Source organism: Cherax quadricarinatus, chromosome 21 (genome assembly GCF_038502225.1).
Source record: "Cherax quadricarinatus isolate ZL_2023a chromosome 21, ASM3850222v1, whole genome shotgun sequence".
Taxonomy (NCBI): Eukaryota; Metazoa; Arthropoda; class Malacostraca; order Decapoda; family Parastacidae; genus Cherax; species Cherax quadricarinatus.
In genome coordinates this window covers 41,303,080-41,328,073 of record NC_091312.1, presented here as the reverse complement: position 1 = coordinate 41,328,073, position 24,994 = coordinate 41,303,080, and the positions used below count along the sequence as shown (strand labels likewise).

The following is a 24,994-nucleotide window of genomic DNA, read 5'->3' as shown; positions in this document are numbered from 1 at the left end:
GCCTGGAGACTGAATAATCATGCTTGAGAACAATGTGTGATGTGAATATTATGCAGAGAATTCTGAGCATATCAGTTATTAGATGGTGTGGGATTACCAAAAGAATTTGAAGAGATGGTTTTGAGGTGATTTGAGAATTTACAGAGAATGATACAGAATATATTACCAAGAGGATGTATAAATCTGGGGTTGAAGGCGGGATGGGTAAGAGTCGGCCCAGGATGGGACGGCCCCTACCCATCCTGGGTAGGTGTGAAAGAGGATTTGAGCATTTGAGTGCTGGGGGCTGGAGCATCCATCAGATTGGCGAGCTTTTTAAATCGGAGTCACTGGACATAAGTGGTTTAATGGCTTTACATGCTGTTGGAGTATGAGGGAAGAAACATTTATAAATGGGTTCAGGGAAACGTGTTAGTAGAACTTTAATATTGGACTTGGAAAGGGTCGAGGGAGACGTTCGGTGAGACAAAGGATGAGATTACAAGTGTATATATTGAGAAGTGCATAGTGAAAACCCAACGTTGACGCTAGGACTGTCTGGTGACACTGCGGGATTAGAACTTTATGAAACTCAGTATGATTATCATCATTATTAAAAGAACGCTAAACAATTATACAATACAATCCCTCACAGCGTTGTAGGATAAATCCGAAATTAGCGCTTTGGCCAGGGGGAAAGGATGGTGGAATTAAGCAACAATATTACCAGGGTAGCGCCAATATCATTAACTTTTAAACATATTTATTTTCTCCTCAACGCATACTACCAATAATTACTGTTAGTAATTAAGAACTAGTGCTGAACGCTAATAATAGGTAGTAGTACTAAGCACGAAATGGATTTTGATCTCGAATTCAAGATTCACTTTTGAAAATGGTTACAAATTCCTTTATCATATTTAACCCACATATTTGTGGGTAAGAAGATACAATCTTATTGTGCTGCATATACTATGAGTTTCTTGTGAGCGGCGTCCAGAGCGATGTCAGCGTCACAACCAAGACTGCCTGAGAGTGATGTTAATGCCACAACGAAGACTGTTCCAGAGCGATGCTAGCACCACAACGAAGACTGTTCCAGGGCGATACTAGCACCACAACGAAGACTGTTCTAGAGCGATGCTAGCACCACAACGAAGACTGTCCCAAAGCGATGCTAGCACCACAACGAAGACTCTTCCAGGGCGATACTAGCACCACAACGAAGACTCTTCCAGAGCGATACTAGCACCACAACGAAGACTGTTCTAGAGCGATGCTAGCACTCCAACGAAGACTCTTCCAGAGCGATACTAGCACCACAACGAAGACTGTCCCAGAGCGATGCCAGCTCCACATTAGGCCCCACCTTAGGCTAATAAACCACCACAGGCACTGGCACAGCTGGCGGATCAAAGTTTGTTTTATTACATATATTTGGGAAATCGATAAACACGTAAGGGTTAAACAGCTTTTGGGGAAAGAAAATCAGGTTTGATCGTTATCAAGTCACGTTAGAGAAAGAAAAAGTGTTGAAAAACGGAAGATATGGCAAGCATAGAGGTGACAAGAAAATCACAAAACAGAAATAGTGAAGGAAATTTCTGAAGAGAAGTCGATAGAAGAGGAGACGATAAGATTTGTACCACTTGAGTCTCTTCACCAGAAGCTTCCATAGATTAGGTAAGTTTTGTCAGGAAACAGGAAAAGTGTTTCCTGACACGGGTCTTAGTCATATGATAACGCGCAGCTGGAGCTTTTGGTCATCTGACCGAGGCCTTCCGCTGGCTTATCGGTCCACCCCCCTTTAAAAACTATGGTTATAATTATAACCATTTGTTTTTCTCTTCCTCTTTAAAGTGTGACTTACATAGGAATCCAGTTCCTTAGTTAACCTAGATAAAATAACGCCAGAATCTTCCACTAATACTACAAAAAACCACTGAGAGTTAGATTTGAAGTCTGTTAGAGAAGAGATTAGCATTCATTCCAGCTGTTATGTTAATTGTGCTGGATGACTGATTTAGTGTTTTTAGCAAATATAAAAATACTATATTTAATAATGCGAGAAATTCTTTTCTCACCTGTCTCCTACAAGAAATCACGTTTATTACAAGTTTTAGTTTTAATTATCACCGAAGTTCTCAATCTGGAGAGACAATACAGCGCTAAGCGGTAGAGAAAATGCAAGTACAGAATTAGGTGAGTGGCAAGGTGTGTGCAAGAAGCTAGTGCCAAGGCGTGTGCAGGAAGCTAGTGCCAAGGCGTGTGCAGGAAGCTAGTGCCAAGGCGTGTGCAGGAAGCTAGTGCCAAGGCGTGTGCAGAAATCTAGTACCAAGGCGTGTGCAGGAAGCTAGTGCCAAGGTGTATGCAGGAAGCTAGTACCAATGCGTGTGCAGAAAGCTAGTGCCAAGGTGTGTGCAGGAAGCTATTGCCAAGGCGTGTGCAGGAAGCTATTGCCAAGGCGTGTGCAGGAAGCTATTGCCAAGGCGTGTGCAGGAAGCTAGTACCAAGGTGTGTGCAGGAAGCTAGTACCAAGGTGTGTGCAAGAAGCTAGTACCAAGGTATGTGCAGGAAGCTAGTACCAAGATGTGTGCAGGAAGCGAGTACCAAGGCGTGTGCAAGAAGCTAGTGCCAAGGCGAGTGCAGGAAGCTAGTGCCAAGCAAAGTGTAGGAAGCTATTGCTATGGTGTATGCAGAAAGCTAGTGCCAAGGTGTGTGCAGGACGCTAATACCAATGTGAGTGCAGGAAGCTAGTACCAAGATGTGTGCAGGAAGCTAGTACCAAGGCGTGTGCAGGAAGCTAGTACCAAGGCGTGTGCAAGAAGCTAGTGCCAAGGCGTGTGCAAGACGCTAGTGCCAAGGCGTTTGCAAGAAGCTAGTACCAATGTGAGTGCAGGAAGCTAGTGCCAAGGTGTGTGCAGAACGCTAATACCAAGGTGTGTGCAGGAAGCTAGTACCAAGGTGTGTGTGCAGGAAGCTAGTACCAAGGTATGTGCAGGAAGCTAGCACCAAGGTGTGTGCAGGAAGCTAGTACCAAGATGTGTGCAGGAAACTAGTGCCAAGGCGTGTGAAAGAAGCTAGTGCCAAGGCGTGTGCAGGAAGCTAGTACCAAGGTGTGTGCAGGAAGCTAGTACCAAGGTGTGTGCAAGAAGCTAGTACCAAGGTATGTGCAGGAAGCTAGTACCAAGATGTGTGCAGGAAGCGAGTACCAAGGCGTGTGCAAGAAGCTAGTGCCAAGGCGAGTGCAGGAAGCTAGTGCCAAGCAAAGTGTAGGAAGCTATTGCTATGGTGTATGCAGAAAGCTAGTGCCAAGGTGTGTGCAGGACGCTAATACCAATGTGAGTGCAGGAAGCTAGTACCAAGATGTGTGCAGGAAGCTAGTACCAAGGCGTGTGCAGGAAGCTAGTGCCAAGGCGTGTGCAAGAAGCTAGTGCCAAGGCGTGTGCAAGAAGCTAGTGCCAAGGCGTTTGCAAGAAGCTAGTACCAATGTGAGTGCAGGAAGCTAGTGCCAAGGTGTGTGCAGAACGCTAATACCAAGGTGTGTGCAGGAAGCTAGTACCAAGGTGTGTGTGCAGGAAGCTAGTACCAAGGTGTGTGCAGGAAGCTAGTACCAAGATGTGTGCAGGAAACTAGTGCCAAGGCGTGTGAAAGAAGCTAGTGCTAAGGCGAGTGCATGCTGTATAGTCCTTGTGGCTTAGCGCTTCTTTTTTGATTATAATAATAATAAGGCGAGTGCAGGAAGCTAGTGCAAAGCAAAGTGTAGGAAGCTATTGCCATGGTGTATGCAGGAAGCTAGTACCAAGGTGTGTGCAGGAAGCTAGTACCAAGATGTGTGCAGGAAGCTAGTACCAAGATGTGTGCAGGAAGCTAGTACCAAGGCGTGTGCAGGAAGCTAGTGCCAAGGCGTGTGCAGGAAGCTAGTGCCAAGGCGTGTGCAAGAAGCTAGTGCCAAGGCGTTTGCAAGAAGCTAGTACCAATGTGAGTGCAGGAAGCTAGTACCAAGGTGTGTGCAGGAAGCTAGTACCAAGGTGTGTGCAGGAAGCTAGTACCAAGGTATGTGCAGGAAGCTAGCACCAAGGTGTGTGCAGGAAGCTAGTACCAAGATGTGTGCAGTAAGCTAGTACCAAGGCGTGTGCAAGAAGCTAGTGCCAAGCAAAGTGTAGGAAGCTATTGCCATGGTGTATGCAGGAAGCTAGTGTCAAGGCGTTCGCTGGAAGCTATTGCCAAGGCGTGTGCAGGAAGCTAGTGCCAAGGTGTGTACAGGAAACTAGTGACAAGGTGTGTGCAGGAAGCTAGTGTCAAGGCGTGTGCAGGAAGCTAGTGCCAAGGTGTGTGCAGGAAGCTAGTACCAAGGCGTGTGCAGGAAGCTAGTGCCAAGGCGTGTGCAAGAAGATAGTGCCAAGGCGTGTGCAGGAAGCTAGTGCCAAGGCGTGTGCAGGAAGCTAGTGCCAAGGTGTGTGCAGGAAGCTAGTGCCAAGGCGTGTGCAGGAAGCTAGTGCCAAGGTGTGTGCAGGAAGCTAGTGCCAAGGTGTGTGCAGGAAGCTAGTGCCAAGGCGTGTGCAGGAAGCTAGTGCCAAGGCGTGTGCAGGAAGCTAGTGCCAAAGGGAGAGTAGAAGGTGGAGCAACAAGTAATTTTCATTGAAGTAATCATAGCATCAGTACTGAAGGTGAGAGTGAGTGAGGGAGAGTCACATTGAGAACTACACTGCCAGTATACTGTCATGACCAGAGGTTTAATCTCTAAAACCCACGCGAGTTTGGCACAGTTCGTGAATACAGTAACCAGGGGGCTTCTGAGGAGGAGCAGGTTCACCATGGTCCTTTTCACTTGCCTATGATCAAAATTACTAAACGTCGAGATTTAATTAAGTGACATGTGCTGTTTGCCTCATCATACTGTGTATAGTATGTTGTTTTTTGCCGCCCGAGAAGAAGGTATTTGGATCTACGTCGTGCTCAGTCAACTGTCAAACCGAGGTCCTTGCGGGGGACGGGCGAGGGGGGGGTACTTTGATGTTAGTGAAAATAGAGCTACCCTCCCCATTCTCTGATCAAACCTGATAATCACCCATTATCCGGGCGCTGTATGAACCCTTGCCCCTTCCCCATGAATATAGTAATAAATTATATTAATAACAGCAGTAATAAAGCAAGAGGGAGGAGCTCTCGCACTGTAGGGAAAGGAAGAAAAGTGATACCTTCTAAGTTTTGTTTCTTGAACAACCATGAGTTTATAATTGTCTTCCTGCGGGTGTAGGAGCAGACAGAGCATCGATTCTTGGCGAGGGCCATGTAGGCGCAGACACCGAGCACCAGGCAGCCTGCTAGACCCAGACACACTATCAACACTATCTGACATGTGCTCACGTAGTTGTATATGTTCCCTTGCTGCAAGACAACAAATTGATAAGAAAATCACTCACACACGTGAATAAGACACGGAAATGCAAATAAAGTTTAGAATATGAAGCATAAGTGTAAATATTTCATTTCGTTCATTTATAAGATCAGAACCTCTAACTTCAGCTCAACTCTCTATTGAAAGAATTAAAACAAGTCTTCCGTTTCTCTGAATCAAACATAGTACCTCTTATTCGCCAGGCACTGTATCAATTACACGGTTTTAGTTCTTCCAAGAAAATAATAACTTAAAACCGAGCGTTAAGAAATATTGTCACCTACGGGACATTACTGACAATAGTTGACTATTATTCAGGTAACTAGTTACCTCCAGGTAACTAATTACCGAATTACCTGTAAGGAGACTCCTAGAAAGGTAAGCATGTACGTATACGAATTTAGATCATAGGCCTCTAACGTTAGGTATAGATATGATTTTTTTGTAAATACTCTACCATTTCATGACAAAATCGATGACTTAGCTGTGTGTTCTTCGTCTAGGGGAAAATCGATCTAGCTTCCACTTCACTGGATCAAACCAAATTGCTTCCCATTCTTCGCGCATCATGAGCTCTCGACCGAGTTAATAAGCATTTCCCGTGAAAATATTATCTAATGAGATTTTAATTATTATGCAAAAAAATATTAACCTACTCGTATTGTGAACTATTAGGCTATAAACAAAAAAAGTTACGAATAGCTGAAAAATAAATGCATTAAGATAAAAAAAATTATTGAAGATGCACAAATTTTGAGGCAGGTCACCGGGCCACGGGGGCGCTGCCCCAAAGGACACTTCAGGTATACTTCAGGAACACACCGGTGTCTCACCTTACAACTGGCGCAGCGCAGCCTTGGTGAAGACCAGCGAGCGCACCACCAGGCTGGCGCAGCCTCCAGCGCCACTACCTCGGGTTGTACACCTGGCGCATCTTGTACCGCTGCTGTACATTACACTGGTTGTAAATAGCGAAAAATAAACGAAATTATACAATGTACATGGATGGTACACTCATGGATGGTACACTCACACTCGTGGACGGTACAGTAAGTCTCATGGATGGTACACTCACTCATGGATGATAATAATAGATCTTTATTTCCACACGTTATACAGACCATAGCTGATATCAATGACATACTACTGTATAGAAAGCCGCATGTTATGCAGAGCATTTCTGGCAAATTAGGTCAGTTTTGTCCCCAGGATGCGACCCACACCAGTCGACTACCATCCAGGTACCAATTTTACTGATAGGTGAACATGGACAGGAGGTGTCTTAAGGAAACGCGTCTTAATGTTTTCCAGCCGTACATGAGATCGACCCCCGGACCTCAGTGTGTGAGCTAAGTGCGCTAGCGATCGAATTACGGGATACTATAGCTCTAATGGATGGTATAGTCACACTCGTGGATGGTACACCCACACTCGTGGATGGTACACCCACACTCGTGGATGGTACACCCACACTCGTGGATGGTACACCCACACTCGTGGATGGTACACCCACACTCGTGGATGGTACACCCACACTCGTGGATGGTACACCCACACTCGTGGATGGTACACCCACACTCGTGGATGGTACACCCACACTCGTGGATGGTACACCCACACTCGTGGATGGTACACCCACACTCGTGGATGGTACACCCACACTCGTGGATGGTACACCCACACTCGTGGATGGTACACCCACACTCGTGGATGGTACACACCCACTCGTGGATGGTACACCCACACTCGTGGATGGTACACCCACACTCGTGGATGGTACACCCACACTCGTGGATGGTACACCCACACTCGTGGATGGTACACCCACACTCGTGGATGGTACACCCACACTCGTGGATGGTACACCCACACTCGTGGATGGTACACCCACACTCGTGGATGGTACACCCACACTCGTGGATGGTACACCCACACTCGTGGATGGTACACCCACACTCGTGGATGGTACACCCACACTCGTGGATGGTACACCCACACTCGTGGATGGTACACCCACACTCGTGGATGGTACACCCACACTCGTGGATGGTACACCCACACTCGTGGATGGTACACCCACACTCGTGGATGGTACACCCACACTCGTGGATGGTACACCCACACTCGTGGATGGTACACCCACACTCGTGGATGGTACACCCACACTCGTGGATGGTACACCCACACTCGTGGATGGTACACCCACACTCGTGGATGGTACACCCACACTCGTGGATGGTACACCCACACTCGTGGATGGTACACCCACACTCGTGGATGGTACACCCACACTCGTGGATGGTACACCCACACTCGTGGATGGTACACCCACACTCGTGGATGGTACACCCACACTCGTGGATGGTACACCCACACTCGTGGATGGTACACCCACACTCGTGGATGGTACACCCACACTCGTGGATGGTACACCCACACTCGTGGATGGTACACCCACACTCGTGGATGGTACACCCACACTCGTGGATGGTACACCCACACTCGTGGATGGTACACCCACACTCGTGGATGGTACACCCACACTCGTGGATGGTACACCCACACTCGTGGATGGTACACCCACACTCGTGGATGGTACACCCACACTCGTGGATGGTACACCCACACTCGTGGATGGTACACCCACACTCGTGGATGGTACACCCACACTCGTGGATGGTACACCCACACTCGTGGATGGTGCACCCACACTCGTGGATGGTGCACCCACACTCGTGGATGGTGCACCCACACTCGTGGATGGTGCACCCACACTCGTGGATGGTGCACCCACACTCGTGGATGGTGCACCCACACTCGTGGATGGTGCACCCACACTCGTGGATGGTGCACCCACACTCGTGGATGGTGCACCCACACTCGTGGATGGTGCACCCACACTCGTGAATGGTGCACCCACACTCGTGAATGGTACACCCACACTCGTGAATGGTACAGTCACACTCATGGATGGTACAGTCACACTCATGGATGGTACACTGACACTCATGGATGGTACACACTCATGGTACACTCACACACTCATGGATGGAAATCAATCATTTAAAATATCGAGAACACCATAAATCTTTCTTCAGCTTATGAGCCAAATACAAACTTTGATATACTCAGGTGTGTATCATAAAATATTAACTCATTTCTAACTGAGCTCTAGAGATCAAGAGAACCTCATCTCGCTGCACTCTGGCCGTCATCTGAATGAATTTTTACCGAAGTGTATTTAAGCTCTAAGTGTCATATACATAAATAAGCACTTACAGAGAAATATTAAAATTTAATTTGGATATTAAGCGTAAATTATCTCAAACCTGTATAACTGAAAACAGGTAAATAGCTTCAACACTTACGTATCTGTAATGTTTTTTATCAGATAAATAGAAACGAGAATGCTTACATTATGAAAGCTGTTGCAATACTGACCTAGCATCATCGTGTGCTGGGTTAAGCTTGGTGAGAGCCGAGACTCTGCAACACCTGGTGGTGCGTTAGGTTATCGTATTACCTGTTATCTTCATAGTGATGGTTTAAATATTATGTAGTGATTTACATGTGATTTTGTGGGTGGGTTGGCTTAGCTCCTGGTTTTGATTATAATAATTGTGGGTGAGTTTAGTAATGGCAGAGTGGTGTATTTTGTGGTACTGTGGTGGTGTGGTATAATACTTATGGAGAAGTAGAGAAGCGAAAGTGGGATAGTAGTGGTGTTTGTAGAATTAGTGGACCAATGTAGCAGCGGTAGAGAAGTGATTGTACAGTGGGGATTAGGTACTGTTGGTACATTGGTTTTGAAGCATAAGTGTTAGTGGTAGTAAGGAACTAGTGGTGCGGTAGGGGTGAGGTGCTGGTGGTACAGTGTTGGTGAGGTACTGGTGGTAATGTAGGGGGTGAGGTGCTGGTGGTGCAGCTGTGGTGAGGTACTGGTGGTACAGTGTTGGGGTGAGGTAATGGTGGTGCAGTTGTGAAGTATTGGTGGTACAATGGTGGACAAGTAATGGTGGTACAGTGGAGCTGAGGTACTGGTGGTACAGAGGTGGCAAGGTACTAGTGGTACAGTGGTTTCTAGGTACTGGTGGTACACTGGTGAGGCATTGGTGATACAGTGAAGGACTGGTTGTACAGTAGGGACGAGGTACTAGCGGTGCAGTGGTGGTGAGGTACTGGTGGAACAGTGGAGGTGTGGTACTGGTGGTACAGTTGTGAAGTACTGTTGGTACAGTTGTGAAGTACTGGTGACACATTCGTGGCGAGGTAATGGTGGTGCAGTGGTGAGGTACTGGTAGTAAAGAGGTGGTGAGGTTCTAGTGGTACAATGGTGGCAAGGTATCGGTGGTACAGTGGTAGCGAAGTACGGGTGGTACAGTGGTGTCGAACGGTGGTACAGTGATGTCGAAGTACTGGAGGTACAGTGGTGGCGAGATACTGGTGGTACTGTGGTGGGGTACTGGTGGTGCAGTGGTGGGTACTAGTGGTGCAGTGGTGGGGTACTTGTGGTGCAGTGGTGGTGAGGTGCTGGTGGTACAGTTTTGGCGATATACTGGCGGTACAGTGGTGGGATACTGGTGGTACAGTGGGGGTGAGGTACGGGTGGTACAGCGGAGGTGCGGTACTGGTGGTACAGTGGTGGCGAGGTACTGATGGAACAGTGGTGGTGAGGTACTGGTGGAACAGCGAAGTACTAGTGGTACAGTGGTTGTGACGTACTGGTGGTACAGTGATTGTGACGTACTGGTGGTACAGTGGTTGTGACGTACTGGTGGTACAGTGGTTGTGACGTACTGGTGGTACAGTGGTTGTGACGTACTGGTGGAACAGTGGTTGTAACGTACTGGTGGTACAGTGGTTGTGATGTACTGGTGGTACAGTGGTTGTGACGTACTGGTGTTACAGTGGTTGTGACGTACTGGTGGTACAGTGATTGTGATGTACTGGTGGTACAGTGATTGTGAAGTACTGGTGGTACAGTGATTGTGAAGTACTGGTGGTACAGTGATTGTGAAGCACTGGTGGTACAGTGATTGTGATGTGATTGTGAAGCACTGGTGGTACAGTGATTGTGAAGTACTGGTGGTACAGTGATTGTGATGTACTGGTGGTACAGTGATTGTGACGTACTGGTGGTACAGTGATTGTGATTTACTGGTGGTACAGTGGTTGTGAAGTACTGGTGGTACAGTGATTGTGATGTACTTGTTGTACAGTGGTTGTGAAGTACTGGTGGTACAGTGATTGTGATGTACTGGTGGTACAGTGGTTGTGACGTACTGGTGGTACAGTGGTTGTGACGTACTGGTGGTACAGTGGTTGTGAAGTACTGGTGGTACAGTGGTTGTGAAGTACTGGTGGTACAGTGATTGTGATGTACTGGTGGTACAGTGATTGTGATGTACTGGTGGTACAGTGATTGTGACGTACTGGTGGTACAGTGGTTGTGACGTACTGGTGGTACAGTGGTTGTGACGTACTGGTGGTACAGTGGTTGTGACGTACTGGTGGTACAGTGGTTGTGACGTACTGGTGGTACAGTGGTTGTGAAGTACTGGTGGTACAGTGATTGTGACGTACTGGTGGTACAGTGGTTGTGACGTACTGGTGGTACAGTGGTTGTGAAGTACTGGTGGTACAGTGGTTGTGACGTACTGGTGGTACAGTGGTTGTGACGTACTGGTGGTACAGTGGTTGTGATGTACTGGTGGTACAGTGGTTGTGACGTACTGGTGGTACAGTGATTGTGAAGAAGTGGTACAGTGATTGTGAAGTGGTACAGTGATTGTGATGTGATTGTGAAGCACTGGTGGTAGAGTGATTGTGATGTACTGGTGTTACAGTGATTGTGATGTACTTGTTGTACAGTGGTTGTGAAGTACTGGTGGTACAGTGATTGTGATGTGCTGGTGGTACAGTGGTTGTGAAGTACTGGTGGTACAGTGATTGTGATGTACTTGTGGTACAGTGATTGTGATGTTTTGGTGGTACAGTGGATGTGAAGTACTGGTGGTACAGTGATTGTGATGTACTGGTGGTACAGTGATTGTGAAGTGGTCGTACAGTGATTGTGATGTACTGGTGGTACAGTGATTGTGATGTACTGGTGGTACAGTGATTGTGATGTACTGGTGGTACAGTGATCGTGAAGTGCTGGCGGTACAGTGATTGTGATGTAGTGGTAGTGATTGTGAAGCACTGGTACAATGATTGTGAAGTACTGGCGGTACAGTGGTTGTGACGTACTGGTGGTACAGTGATTGTGATGTGGTAGTGATTGTGAAGCACTGGTGGTACAGTGATTGTGATGTACTGGTGGTACAATGGTTGTGACGTACTGGTGGTACAGTGGTTGTGACGTACTGGTGGTACAATTGTGATGTACTGGTGGTACAGTGATTGTGATGTACTGGTGGTACAGTGGTTGTGACGTACTGGTGGTACAGTGGTTGTGACGTACTGGTGGTACAGTGGTTGTGACGTACTGGTGGTACAGTGGTTGTGATGTACTGGTGGTACAGTGGTTGTGACGTACTGGTGGTACAGTGGTTGTGACGTACTGGTGGTACAGTGATTGTGTACTGGTGGTACAGTGATTGTGAAGTACTGGTGGTACAGTGATTGTGATGTACTGGTGGTTCAGTGATTGTGATGTACTGGTGGTACAGTGATTGTGAAGTGGTGGTACAGTGATTGTGATGTACTGGTGGTACAGTGATTGTGAAGTGGTGGTACAGTGATTGTGATGTACTGGTGGTACAGTGATTGTGAAGTGGTGGTACAGTGATTGTGATGTACTCGTGGTACAGTGATTGTGATGTACTGGTGGTACAGTGGTTGTGACGTACTGGTGGTACAGTGGTTGTGACGTACTGGTGGTACAGTGATTGTGTACTGGTGGTACAGTGATTGTGAAGTACTGGTGGTACAGTGATGTGTGACTGGTGGTACTGGTGGTGGTACAGTGATTGTGATGTACTGGTGGTACAGTGATTGTGAAGTGGTGGTACAGTGATTGTGATGTACTGGTGGTACAGTGATTGTGAAGTGGTGGTACAGTGATTGTGATGTACTGGTGGTACAGTGATTGTGAAGTGGTGGTACAGTGATTGTGATGTACTGGTGGTACAGTGATTGTGACGTACTGGTGGTATAGTGATTGTGATGTACTGGTGGTACAGTGATTGTGACGTACTGGTGGTATAGTGATTGTGATGTACTGGTGGTACAGTGATTGTGATGTACTGGTGGTACAGTGATTGTGATGTACTGGTGGTACAGTGGTTGTGATGTACTGGTGGTACAGTGGTTGTGACGTACTGGTGGATTAATGTAGTGGTGTATGTACGTACTGGTGGTACAGTGATTGTGATGTACTTGTGGTACAGTGGTACAGTGGATTGTGATTGTGTACGTACAGTAATTGTGGTGGTACAGTGGTTGTGACGTACTGGTGGTACAGTGGTTGTGACGTACTGGTGGTACAGTGGTTGTGACGTACTGGTGGTACAGTGGTTGTGACGTACTGGTGGTACAGTGGTTGTGATGTACTGGTGGTACAGTGATTGTGATGTACTGGTGGTACAGTGATTGTGATGTACTGGTGGTACAGTGATTGTGATGTACTGGTGGTACAGTGATTGTGAAGTACTGGTGGTACAGTGATTGTGAAGTACCGGTGGTACAGAAGTTGAGGTACTGGTGGTACAGTGATGGTGTACTGGTAGTACAGTGGTGGTGAGGTACTGGTGATACAGTGGTAATGAGCTACTGGTGGCACGGTGGTGGCGAGGTACTGGTGATATTGTGGTAATCAGGCACTGGTGATACAGTAGTAATCAGGTGCTTGTGATACAGTGGTAGTGATGTACCGGTGGTACAGTGGTGGTGAGGTACTGGTGGTACAGTGTTGATGTGCTGGTGGTACAGGTGATATTGGCAGAGCCAGGAGCTGTGACTCAACCGCTGAAACCACATGTAGGCGAGTGCTCACACGCACACGAAACTGATCACAGGCGCTGATGCGAACCAGTCACATGAGACTTAACTCTGGAGACTTGACCTGCTACTCGTGACTAGGGACCTCCAGTACTTCACTTGTTGCCTGTGACACTTGACTCGGAACCTGTGACACTTGACTCGGAACCTGTGACACTTGACTCGGAACCTGTGACACTTGACTCGGAACCTGTGACATTTGACTCGAGACTTGTCACTTGATTCGGAAGCCAACTTATCGTTGGCTACTTATGTGCAAGCGACATATACCCTTAGTGACCCTACTCGATAGGTTTCATACTTGTGCTACAACCAACTTGGTGGTAGTTTGCGGTCTAGGTTCTTCAATATTACACTGACTCCTGATAAAAACAACTGTACAATAATAATATCTTTATTTACTACAAGTACAAGGTATGTAGGCCTAGCTGACATCAATGACATACTACTACATAGAAAGCTGCTTGTTATGCAAAGCATTTCGGGCAAATTAGGTCAGGTTTGTCCCAGGATGCGACCCACACCAGTCGACTAACACCCAGGTACTCATTTTACTGATGAATGAACATAAACAGCCGGTGTAAGGAAACTCGTCCAATGTTTCCACCCCTCCGCCAGGAATCGAACCCGGACACTCACCATGTGAAGCGAGAGCTTTTGCCGGCTACTAGTGTATTTATGACCAATTTTATTTTGGCACTGTTTCCAAGTCTGCTATATACCTTTTATTTTCAGGTAGGCGTCGTCTATGAATTAGGTTTATGCTCATATATATATATATATATATATATATATATATATATATATATATATATATATATATATATATATATATATATATATATATATATATATATATGCAATAACATCACAGTAAACAGGTGATTTCAAATATGCAAAACAACCACTGTGAAAGAATAGTGAAATTCTAAGCGGTTTCGTGACTTCTCACATTATCAAGGAACTATAAAAGTAATACATCGAAGGAAGACTTTTAAAGGGTCTAGACCACACCTCACCATCACATCCCACAACAAAGCAACACCTGATGCGCGACGACACCCGACTCATAAGAAAAGAGCAACACTGCAGTAGGCCCGCTGGCCCAACTAGACAGGGCATCACGATATCCCAATATATATATGTATGTATATATATATATATATATATATATATATATATATATATATATATATATATATATATATATATATATATATATATATATATCTACACAAAGTTCAATCAAAGGGCTCCCATTATCATTTACACCTGGCACTCCAAACTTACCTACCACACCCTCTCTAAAAGTTTTCCTACTTTAGCATTCAGATCCCCTACCACAATTACTCTCTCACTTGGTTCAAAGGCTCCTATACATTCACTTAACATCTCCCAAAATCTCTCTCCTTTACATTCCTGGTAAAGTGTATGGTAGAGTTATTATTGAAAGAATGAAGAGTGAGACGGAGAATAGGATAGCAGATGAACAAGGAGGCTTTAGGAAAGGTAGGGGGTGTGTGGACCAGGTGTTTACAGTGAAACATATAAGTGAACAGTATTTAGATAAGGCTAAAGAGGTCTTTGTGGCATTTATGGATTTGGAAAAGGCGTATGACAGGGTGGATAGGGGGGCAATGTGGCAGATGTTGCAGGTGTATGGTGTAGGAGGTAGGTTACTGAAAGCAGTGAAGAGTTTTTACGAGGATAATGAGGCTCAAGTTAGAGTATGTAGGAAAGAGGGAAATTATTTCCCAGTAAAAGTAGGCCTTAGACGAGGATGTGTGATGTCACCGTGGTTGTTTAATATATTTATATATATGTTGTAAGAGAAGTAAATGCGAGGGTCTTGGCAAGAGGCGTGGAGTTATAAGATAAAGAATCGTACATAAAGTGGGAGTTGTCACAGTTGCTCTTTGCTGATGACACTGTGCTTTTGGGAGATTCTGAAGAGAAGTTGCAGATTGGTGGATGAATTTGGTAGGGTGTGCAAAAGAAGAAAATTAAAAGTGAATACAGGAAAGAGTAAGGTTATGAGGATAAAAAGATTAGGTGATGAAAGATTGGATATCAGATTGGAGGGAGAGAGTATGTAGGAGGTGAATGTATTCAGATATTTGGGAGTGGACGTGTCAGAAGATGGGTCTATGAAATATGAGGTGAATCATAGAATTGATGAGGGGAAAAGGGTGAGTGGTGCACTTAGGAGTCTGTGGAGACAAAGGACTTTGTCCTTGGAGGCAAAGAGGGCAATGTATGAGAGTATAATTTTACCAAGGCTCTTATATGGGTGTGAAGCATGGGTGATGAATGTTGCAGCGAGGAGAAGGCTGGAGGCAGTGGAGATGTCATGTCTGAGGGCAATGTGTGGTGTGAATATAATGCAGAGAATTCGTAGTTTGGAAGTTAGGAGGAGGTGCGGAATTACCAAAACTGTTTTCCAGAGGGCTGAGGAAGGGTTGTTGAGGTGGTTCGGACATGTAGAGAGAATGGAGCGAAACAGAGTGACTTCAAGAGTGTATCAGTCTGTAGTAGAAGGAAGGCGGGGTAGGGGTCGGCCTAGGAAAGGTTGGAGGGAGGGGGTAAAGGAAGTTTTGTGTGCGAGGTTGCTTGGACTACCGGCAGGCATGCGTAAGCGTGTTTGATAGGAGTGAATGGAGACAAATGGTTTTTAATACTTGACGTGCTGTTGGAGTGTGAGCAAAGTAACATTTATGAAGGGGTTCAGGGAAACCGGCAGGCCGGACTTGAGTCCTGGAGATGGGAAGTACAGTGCCTGCACTCTGAAGGAGGGGTGTTAATGTTGCAGTTTAAAAACTGTAGTGTAAAGCGCCCTTCTGGCAAGACAGTGATGGAGTGAATGATGGTGAAAGTTTTTCTTTTTCGGGCCACCCTGCCTTGGTGGGAATCGGCCAGTGTGATAATAATGTAATAATAAAAAAAATATAAAATATATATATATATATATATATATATATATATATATATATATATATATATATATATATATATATATATTGTGTGTGTGTGTGGACGGGAGGCTCAAACTGTGGTCTCGAGACTGACAGGTCCAGGGCTCTACCGCTTGAGCAACAGGGCTTCGGAAACAGAACTTCTGTACGTGTTTCAGTCAACCCAACTGAACTCTACCCCACAACCCAGGAAATTTAGCAGTAAATATCTTCTTCCCTCCCTCAAAACTACATAGTCCATGATCTCGAAGTAATTCGTAATACCCGACTGTTGCTGCAGTGTTCTTCCTTTCTTATGTTCTTATGTTAATGTATGTAAAAGAACGAAACTAAAAATAAGCATAGGAAAGAGCAAAGAGATGAGAGCAAAAATAAAAATATATATATGAAAAACTGTATATCACATTGGAGGGAGAGAATATGTTTAGATATTTGTGGGTGAACTTGTGGTTGGACGGGTCTATGAAAGATGAGGCGAACCGTAGAATTGGAGAGGGGAAAAAATGAGAGTGGTGCATCGAGACATTTCTGGAGACAAAGAACTATATGAATAGAGAAAAATGGTAATGTACCAGCGTACAGTGGTACCAACACTTTTTATGGTTGGGAAGGATAAGTTTTAAATGTTGCAGCTCGGCGGTGGGGCAGTGCATGGTGTGAATATTATGCACAGAATCCAGAGTTTGGAAGGGATTGTTAACGTGGTATGGAGGTTTAGAGAGGAATTAGACTACAATGACTCGGCGGAGGAGGAAAGAAAGGGTAGGGGTCGTTCGAGGATTGTTTGGAGGGAACAAGGAGGGTTTAACCCTCCCCCCTGTTCTCTCTAAACTCCCTGTCATGAGTGTGAGAGACTTGGACATTGATCAGGCTTATGTGAGTGCGTTACATGGGAAAGAGTGGAGGTAAGTGGGTGTTTTGACTTGACGTACTGATAGAATGTGAGCAAGGTAACATTTGTGAAGGGATTCAGGGAAATTGGTTATCCGGACTTAATCTCTGAAGGTTGTTAGTTATAGCATTTGTAAAAGGCACATCTCGATAGACACTCCTGGGGTGTGTGTGTGTGTGTGTGTGTGTGTGTGTGTGTGTGTGTGTGTGTGTGTGTGTGTGTGTGTGGGCCGAGGTAGGGGTGCCCACGTTTGTGTCAGCTAATCTTCCTTTCAAAGAAGTTAGTCTCTTTTTACCTTCCCTCGCGGCTTTGAAATGGTTCAGTCCAGCATCAAACTGAGAGGCATGGAATAAAATAGAAATCCCCCCCCCCCCATCCTTGTTCAGTTTCCCCGAACTCCATCGTCAGTATATTATTATTATAGTTATTATAATTATTATTATTGTTATATTAATGGAAAGCTTTAATCAATAAAGGGTCATTCATCGCTTGAGAAATGAAAAATAATTCGGTTTCATGCAAGGAAAAGGAACGTCGCTTAAATTCCGTGAATGAAGAGCCCTTCACTAGCCCTTCAGTGAATCAAGGCCCTTCACCCTTTAAGGGTGTCGTCAGTGTAGAACATCACAAAATCCAGCAAACGTAATTAAGGTAACAAAGATTCACCAGACTAGATCATCAGTGCAATGTGATGAGGATGTTTATACAAGGGATAAAAATCTTACTATCATATCTCATGACAAAATCTATAACTTTCCACGGCGTGGACCAGAAAGTCATCTACAAGCCGCGATAACATGACCAATAACTCTACTGAGTGGGTCATTATATAACTAAAACTGGCGTCTGGAGAAATTTCTATAATGCTCCTGACAAGTAAAACACGAACAGTAATAATTTGTACTAGACAGCGTGTAGTAGTTGCTGTTGTGTATTACACAGCAAGAATGTCTTTCAATACTTACTTTTACTGACATAACTGGATATTTCTTGACAATAATTCTTGACAATAAATCTTGTGGCTTAGCGCTTCTTTTTGATTATAATAATTCTTGACAATAAATCTTGTGGCTTAGCGCTTCTTTTTGATTATAATAATTCTTGATAATAAATGTTTAGCATGTATATAGTAGTCCTATACAAGTATAACGTTATAAACAAATTCACTAATAGTAACTATAAACAGAACTTGAATAATTTTGAAAGAAATATATGCAGAAACACTTCAAGATAGTTTAATACCACAACCTATTAGCACAGTCACTAATGAGTTGGTCGAAATTAAGGTGACCCAAAATATCGCGCTCCAAACTAATAACTCATGGGTAGTCTATTTTTAAAAACCTTCATTATTTGGAAATGGTCGCTCATTACTGCAATTACTGACTATTAACACAAGATATATTCGCAGGGATATTTCCACATTTGGATATACAACTTTGATTTTATTTAGCTTATAGAGTAAATGTTCATTCTTCATTCTTATTCATATGTATGTCCTGCCGAGTAGGTAAAATTGGTCAATTAGCAAGAACTCGTTTAAAATTAAGTCCTTTCTATATTTTTCTCTTATACATTTAAAGATATAATTTTTTTCATTTACGTCAATGTAAAAATTAATAATTTTGTACCAAAAGAACCATAAGACACTTAACCATTTTATAACAAAAGCAATTTAATTGAACGTAATCGAACTAAATATATTTTAGGTAAGTTTACAATAATTTATTAATAAACAGGCACAATGAAATATATTTTTTTTCGTTAGGTTCAGAATGAATTTTGCGAAATTATTGCACACACAAACTTTCGCTTGCCTAATTCGGCAAGAAAAGCGTTGCTATTTAAACTAATATCGCAGGTTTTACCTATTCGGCACGATACATACACACACACACACACACACACACACACACACACACACACACACACACACACACACACACACACACACACACACACACACAGGAGGAAAACAGCAGGCAAGAACCACGTAATCAGGCTGAGGAAGGAAGGAGGGAATCAGAAGAAACGACCGAGAAGTATATGAGATTCAAAGAAGTATTAAAGAGGAGAGAGAAGGGACTCCGGAAAGACGGAGAGGTGGGATACACCATCAAATGTTGGACACAATACATACAACCGAGAATGAAGTGGACGCTGCTAAGCGAGCTAGATACCTCAAAGGGAATAGGGCCGGATAACATCTCTCCTTGGGTCCTGAGAGAGGGAGCAGAGGCGCTATGTGTGCCACTAACAACAATCTTCAACACATCTGTCGGAACAGGGCGACTACCTGAGGTATGGAAGACAGCAAATGTAGTCCCACTTTTTAAAAAAAGAGACAGACACGAAGCAATAAACTACAGACCAGTGTCACTAGCATGTATAGTATGCAAAATCATGGTAGTCAGTAGGTCTGTGTTACAAACCTACTGGAGTTCTATGACAGAGTGACAGTAAGACAAGAGAGAGACGGGTTGGTAGATTGAGCTTTCTTGGACTGTAAGAAGGCTTTTGACACAGTTCCACACAAGAGATTAGTGCACAAGCTGGAAGAGAAGGCAGGTATAACAGGGAAGGCACTGCAATGGATCAGGGAATACCTGTCGGGAAGACATCAGCGAGTCATGGTACGTGACGATGTGTCAGAGTGGGCGCCTGTGGCGAGCAGGGTTCCACAGGGTTCAGTCCTAGGATCGGTGCTGTTTCTGGTGTATGTGAACGACATGATGGGAGGAATAGACTCAGAAGTGTCCCTGTATGCAGATGATGTGAAGTTCACGAGAAGAATTCAGTCGGACGAGGATCAGGCAGAACTACAAAGGGATCTGGACAGGCTGCAGGCCTGGTCCAGAAACTGGCTCCTGTAGTTCAACCCCACCAAGTGCAAAGTCATGAAGATTGGGGAAGGGCAAAGAAGACCGCAGACGGAGTACAGTCTAGGAGGCCAGAGACTACAAACCTCATTCAAGGAAAATGATCTTGGGGGTGAGTGTAACACCGAGCACATCTCCTGAGGCACACATCAATCAAATAACTGCTGCAGCATATTGGTGCCTAGCAAACCTAAGAATAGCGTTCCGACATCTCAATAAGGAATCGTTCAGGACCCTGTACATCGTGTATGTCAGGCCTATATTGGAGTATGCAGCACCAGTTTGGAACCCTCACCTAGCCAAACATGTAAGAAAATTAGAGAAAGTGCAAAGGTTTGCAACAAGATTAGTCCCGGACCTAATGGGCATGTCCTACGAGGAGAGGTTAAAGGAAATCGACCTGACAACACTGGAGGACAGGAGAGATAGGGGGATATGAGAACGACATATAAAATACTGAGGGGAATTGACAAGGTGGACAGAGACAGGATGTTCCAGAGATGGGACAGCAACAAGGGGTCACAGTTGGAAGCTGATGACACAGAGGAATCACAGGGATGTTAGGAAGTATTTCTTTAGTCAGAGAGTTGTCAGGAAGTGGAATAGTTTGGAAAGTGATGTAGTGGAGACAGGATTCATACATAGCTTTAAGAAGAGGTATGATAATGCTCATGGAGCAGGAAGAGTGACCTAGTAGCGGCCAATGAAGAGGTGGGGCCAGGAGCTGTGACTCGACTCCTGCAACCACAACTAGGTAAGTACACACACAAGCCATGAATCAATCCCTGCAACCACAATTAGGTGTGTACACAGCAACCCTGTGAGGGAAAAATGATGCTCTTTACATCTTTCGTATTTCATAACTTCTTCAGGAGTTATGCAATAAATGGAATGGTGTATGAAATCTCAACAGAGCCCAAGCAGGTGTGTTCAAGAACATAGTTCAGCCAGGAAACGACGAAGAACGAAGATACACTGGCCAGTCAGGTGCGACCCTATGCGCCAGATATTATGGAATGCATTTTACGTAAAGAAGAAAAGAATAGAGAAGTTCATAAGCCCCTTGCAGGTGGTAATAACCTGTCATATATATAACACGTGTAATATGTGTAATCACTCGTGTTTTCATTTAAAATGGCAGAACAGTAGACAAACTCGTGCCTCGGACTACTTTCTGCTATTACCATTGTATTCAGGAAATTTTCCATTGTTCGTGCAACTATTGATACTCATGCATCCACCACAACTGACTTGTAATCGCATGTCCTAGAAGCTACAAATTTACTTTTAACTTCATTCAGATTACTTTTAATTAGTTCTCGGTCTCATGTGAAAGTTTGATTACATCTACTCAGACGCCAGATGAAACAATTATTACGTTATTTTAGGCTTTGTTGATGAAAAGAAAAGAAAAATTATTAAAATAAGCTACGAATCAATAAAAATAATTATAGTGTATGCGACTAAATCAAAGAAAATTAATTTAAAAACTATGCTCAAGGAAACTGTCTTAACAATAGGGTAGACTAATCTGAAAACGGAATGTTTCGTGGTTTAATTAGCGCTGGACAGTGTGTCTGTGTATATATGTTTATTAAATTTTCAGAAATGCTCCTCATTTGCCATAACACTGAATAATTCAAAACAAAGATGAAAACCATGTCTAGGACCCAGGGAACCGACTGTTGTTGATAGCTCCATGGCACAATAATCATAATACACTACAATGGCACAATAGAAATTGCTGCTCCCTACCTGGCAGACGAATGGTCTAGTGCATGACTGTTCCTAGCACCAAAAAGTTCTTCCTCCGTGGTTTATTCTAGGTTTCGTCCTATAATTGGTCTCCCTAGCTGCTATTAAGGCCTTTTCCACAGAATCCTTAGGGCATTTTAGTTTTTTTTTTTTTTTGCAGATTTCTCTTCTATATGCAACGGGTTGATAATACATAAAGCTTTCAGAAACATTGTGAGAAACAAACTCCTTTTCACTTTCGTTTTTAGGACATGTAACTGATAAAACGAATACGATTCTATTGTGGCGGATATATGAGTTTCAGTAGTTGCACACGAATAATGGAAACACATGGGTATCTTTATTTTGAAGACGTTTAGCAAGTCAATTCATTGCTAACTAAATGGTGACAGGAGTGAACGAGGTCAGCAGTCCCTCAGGATACAAGGCGTTCACCACCTTAGTGTTGATGAATCTGAGGCAAAGGCAAGATAGACACTGCTTGAATGCTGGAGCCAGATGAAGTACAGTAGTTGAAGGAAACGTCACCATTGAGGGCGAGGGGGTTAGACCTTCGAGTGGAAGTAGATCATGCCTAATAGTTGGATCAGAAGTTAGAAAACCTTTTGAAGATCTTCTGTTTGAGGATTCCACTACTGTGTCAGACAGGTTCCGAAACATTAATGTTATTCAACACCGACAAGGCATTATATACCATTAATGTTAAAATATTAAAACATACGGAAACCACGATTAAACTTGAACAGTCTGTGGGCAACAATATTATTTTTGTCGCTTTAATAGAATTCTTTGTTGTTCTATAACTGAAAATATGTTAAAGATGCGTGTCAGTCAAAGATTAATTATAATTGATATCTAATGTCCTTGAGAAGGGAATAAATGAAACTGCTACCCTTCATATGACAGCTGTTTCTTGGTCTAGCAGATGAAAATGACGAAATAGTTAGCTTCTTCCCAAGTGGAATGAGTTAACTCTTTCAGCCATTAGTTCTTACTAATAATTTAATTGTTTGAGGAATTTTGAGAAATACACAAAAAAGGTTTTGCAGCATTAAATTAAATGTGTAGCAGTCAGGCAAATATGGAAACAAAGTTGTCCAGTTATCCTTAAAAACGAGTGATTCGCTGGATCGGAACTGTAAGACGAACACACCCCTAGATGGCTCACGTAATGGAAATGTCAGAGACGTAATTGGGCTTTACAGAACAATTATTGTGTGTGTGTGTGTGAGTGTGCGCGTGCGTGCGCGAATAGGACTCATCACTTGGTAATCATTGAAGTTGATGTGCAGTTTTTCATTTGTTATTAATATATTTAACCTCTTTTGTACAATTAGTTGCTGATGTTATTGTAGTAAAGTTTTCAATTCCAGTCACGACTGAATTACCTTCTAATGTCTTTTCTTAATCCCATTTACTTTATTTGCTATCAAGGTTATTTTTCTCCCTCTTGAAAACTTAAATCTTGCACCTCTGTTTTTATTCCTATAAAATTAGTTTGTTTTGTCATGTCTTTTTACTTTCTTCTATCTCCCTACCTATCATAACTTTTTAGTAACTTTTGGCTGTTTCTATGTTTCATTTCTGAGATTTATTTATTTTATCCTCTGCCTTTTTTATGTTTACTCAATGTGCGGACTCCATATTACAGTTTAGGCGTGACATAGTTTACTATGAAAAAAAAAAGTTACGTAACATTTCCGACTGATAGAAGTTGATTAGTGATTTAGGATTACAAACATTCACTTGCACGAGGGAAAAAATAATTGTCGATATGTTTTCTTTGTTCCTCAGAAGATTTCGATTGTAACTTCGAAAGGTCTTGTCGGACTGGTTTCAAACTTTCAACAATGGTGTTGGGTTTTTAGACAAAGGTTCATGTTCTTAACGGAATGCGCAAGTACCCTTTGCTACCAGGCAGTGATGTTAGCTTCTGCGTGATTACTTTGGAATGCCTCGTTTGGTTGGCTTCATACCTTCCACACGTATATCCTTCATAGCAAGGCTCGACAAGTTATTGGATATATATGTAAAGAAGGCATATCCAAACGGGCAAGCTCACACTTCCAATACTGCAGGGGATGAGGCGGAATCTAAGCATTCTAATCTCCCAAATTTCTCTTAAGCAGGCTGACAGATATAAACAACGACCAAAACAGTTCTGGAATAAGATTCGCCAGCTCTTAGGGGCAACGACTAAGCCTGTACAGGACCTAACACACTCCTTCACCGACGAAGACGAGGTACTATGAACCTGGATGATCCGCAGGATCAAGCCAATTTGATGGGAGAAGTGATGGAGAAAATCCTCTCCCCATAATAGCACAAGTTTCAACAATGACCGCTACAAGTGGGTCATCCAATGCAGAGGTGATAATTTATTGCCACAACAAGACTCGAAGAAGATCATCCCCTCACTAGACCCATTGCTCTGAGAGTAATGGTCTAAGTTACTGGCAAAATGAGAAATAAAGCCTCTGGCCCCTCAGGTATAACAGCAAAGCAAATAAAGTACTTACCTTGAAAATGTAAGATGTCTATAGTAAACTTCTAATGATGTCATTCTGGCCTCTGGATATGTCCATGCAGCACTCCAAACGGCGAAAATGCTATTCATTGTAAAGCCAAAATGATAACAAACACAAACCATAGAACTACAGACCTGTCTCCTTGAAGTCATTGACAAAGTATATGAAAAAGTCATATCTAATAGACTGAACTATGACATGGATTTTCATCACTTCATCACTGAAAAGCAAGAGGAGGGTTGCCGAATAAGGCAAGCGAGAATTTGTGTATACAACAATTTCGTAAAATTAATTCTGACCCTAACAAAAAAAAAATACATTTCATTGTGTTTGTTTATTACAAAATTATTGGAAACTTATCTAAAATATATTTAGTTGGATTAGGCTAAATTAAATTGCGCTTTTTATAATAAGGTTAGGTAAGCTTTCTAAGGATCTGTTGATAAAAAATTATTAATTTTTACATTAACGTAACTGAAAAAATTTATCTTTAAACGTATAAGACAAAATTTTAGAAAGGACGTAATTTCGAATGACTTCTTGCTAATTGACCAGTTTTACCTGGAATTTTGAAATATAATTAAAAA

The 24,994-nt window shown here is 43.5% G+C and overlaps 1 protein-coding gene across 11 annotated transcripts; it reads right to left on the bottom strand.

Moving 5' to 3' along the window:
• Positions 1 to 446: 446 nt before the first annotated feature.
• LOC128689048 (uncharacterized) lies at positions 447 to 13,472 on the bottom strand. Of its 11 annotated transcripts, none has more exons than XM_053777112.2 (5): positions 13,255 to 13,389; positions 8,822 to 8,875; positions 6,214 to 6,326; positions 5,181 to 5,370; positions 447 to 1,383 (listed from the first exon to the last, which is right to left on the bottom strand). In XM_053777112.2, the coding sequence occupies exons 1-5, from the start codon at positions 13,358 to 13,360 to the stop codon at positions 1,355 to 1,357; spliced, it is 492 nt and encodes a 163-aa protein (XP_053633087.2). In that variant the 5' UTR covers positions 13,361 to 13,389; the 3' UTR covers positions 447 to 1,354. The 11 variants fall into 11 exon arrangements, 5 of the variants coding, with proteins under 5 accessions (XP_053633087.2, XP_053633090.2, XP_053633089.2 ...); XR_008407099.2 differs by having other exon boundaries at positions 450 to 1,383; positions 6,214 to 6,338; positions 8,822 to 8,910; positions 13,383 to 13,462; XR_011392301.1 differs by lacking the exon at positions 13,255 to 13,389 and adding an exon at positions 13,413 to 13,462 and having other exon boundaries at positions 450 to 1,383; positions 6,214 to 6,338.
• Between the last annotated feature and the right edge of the window lie 11,522 nt (positions 13,473 to 24,994).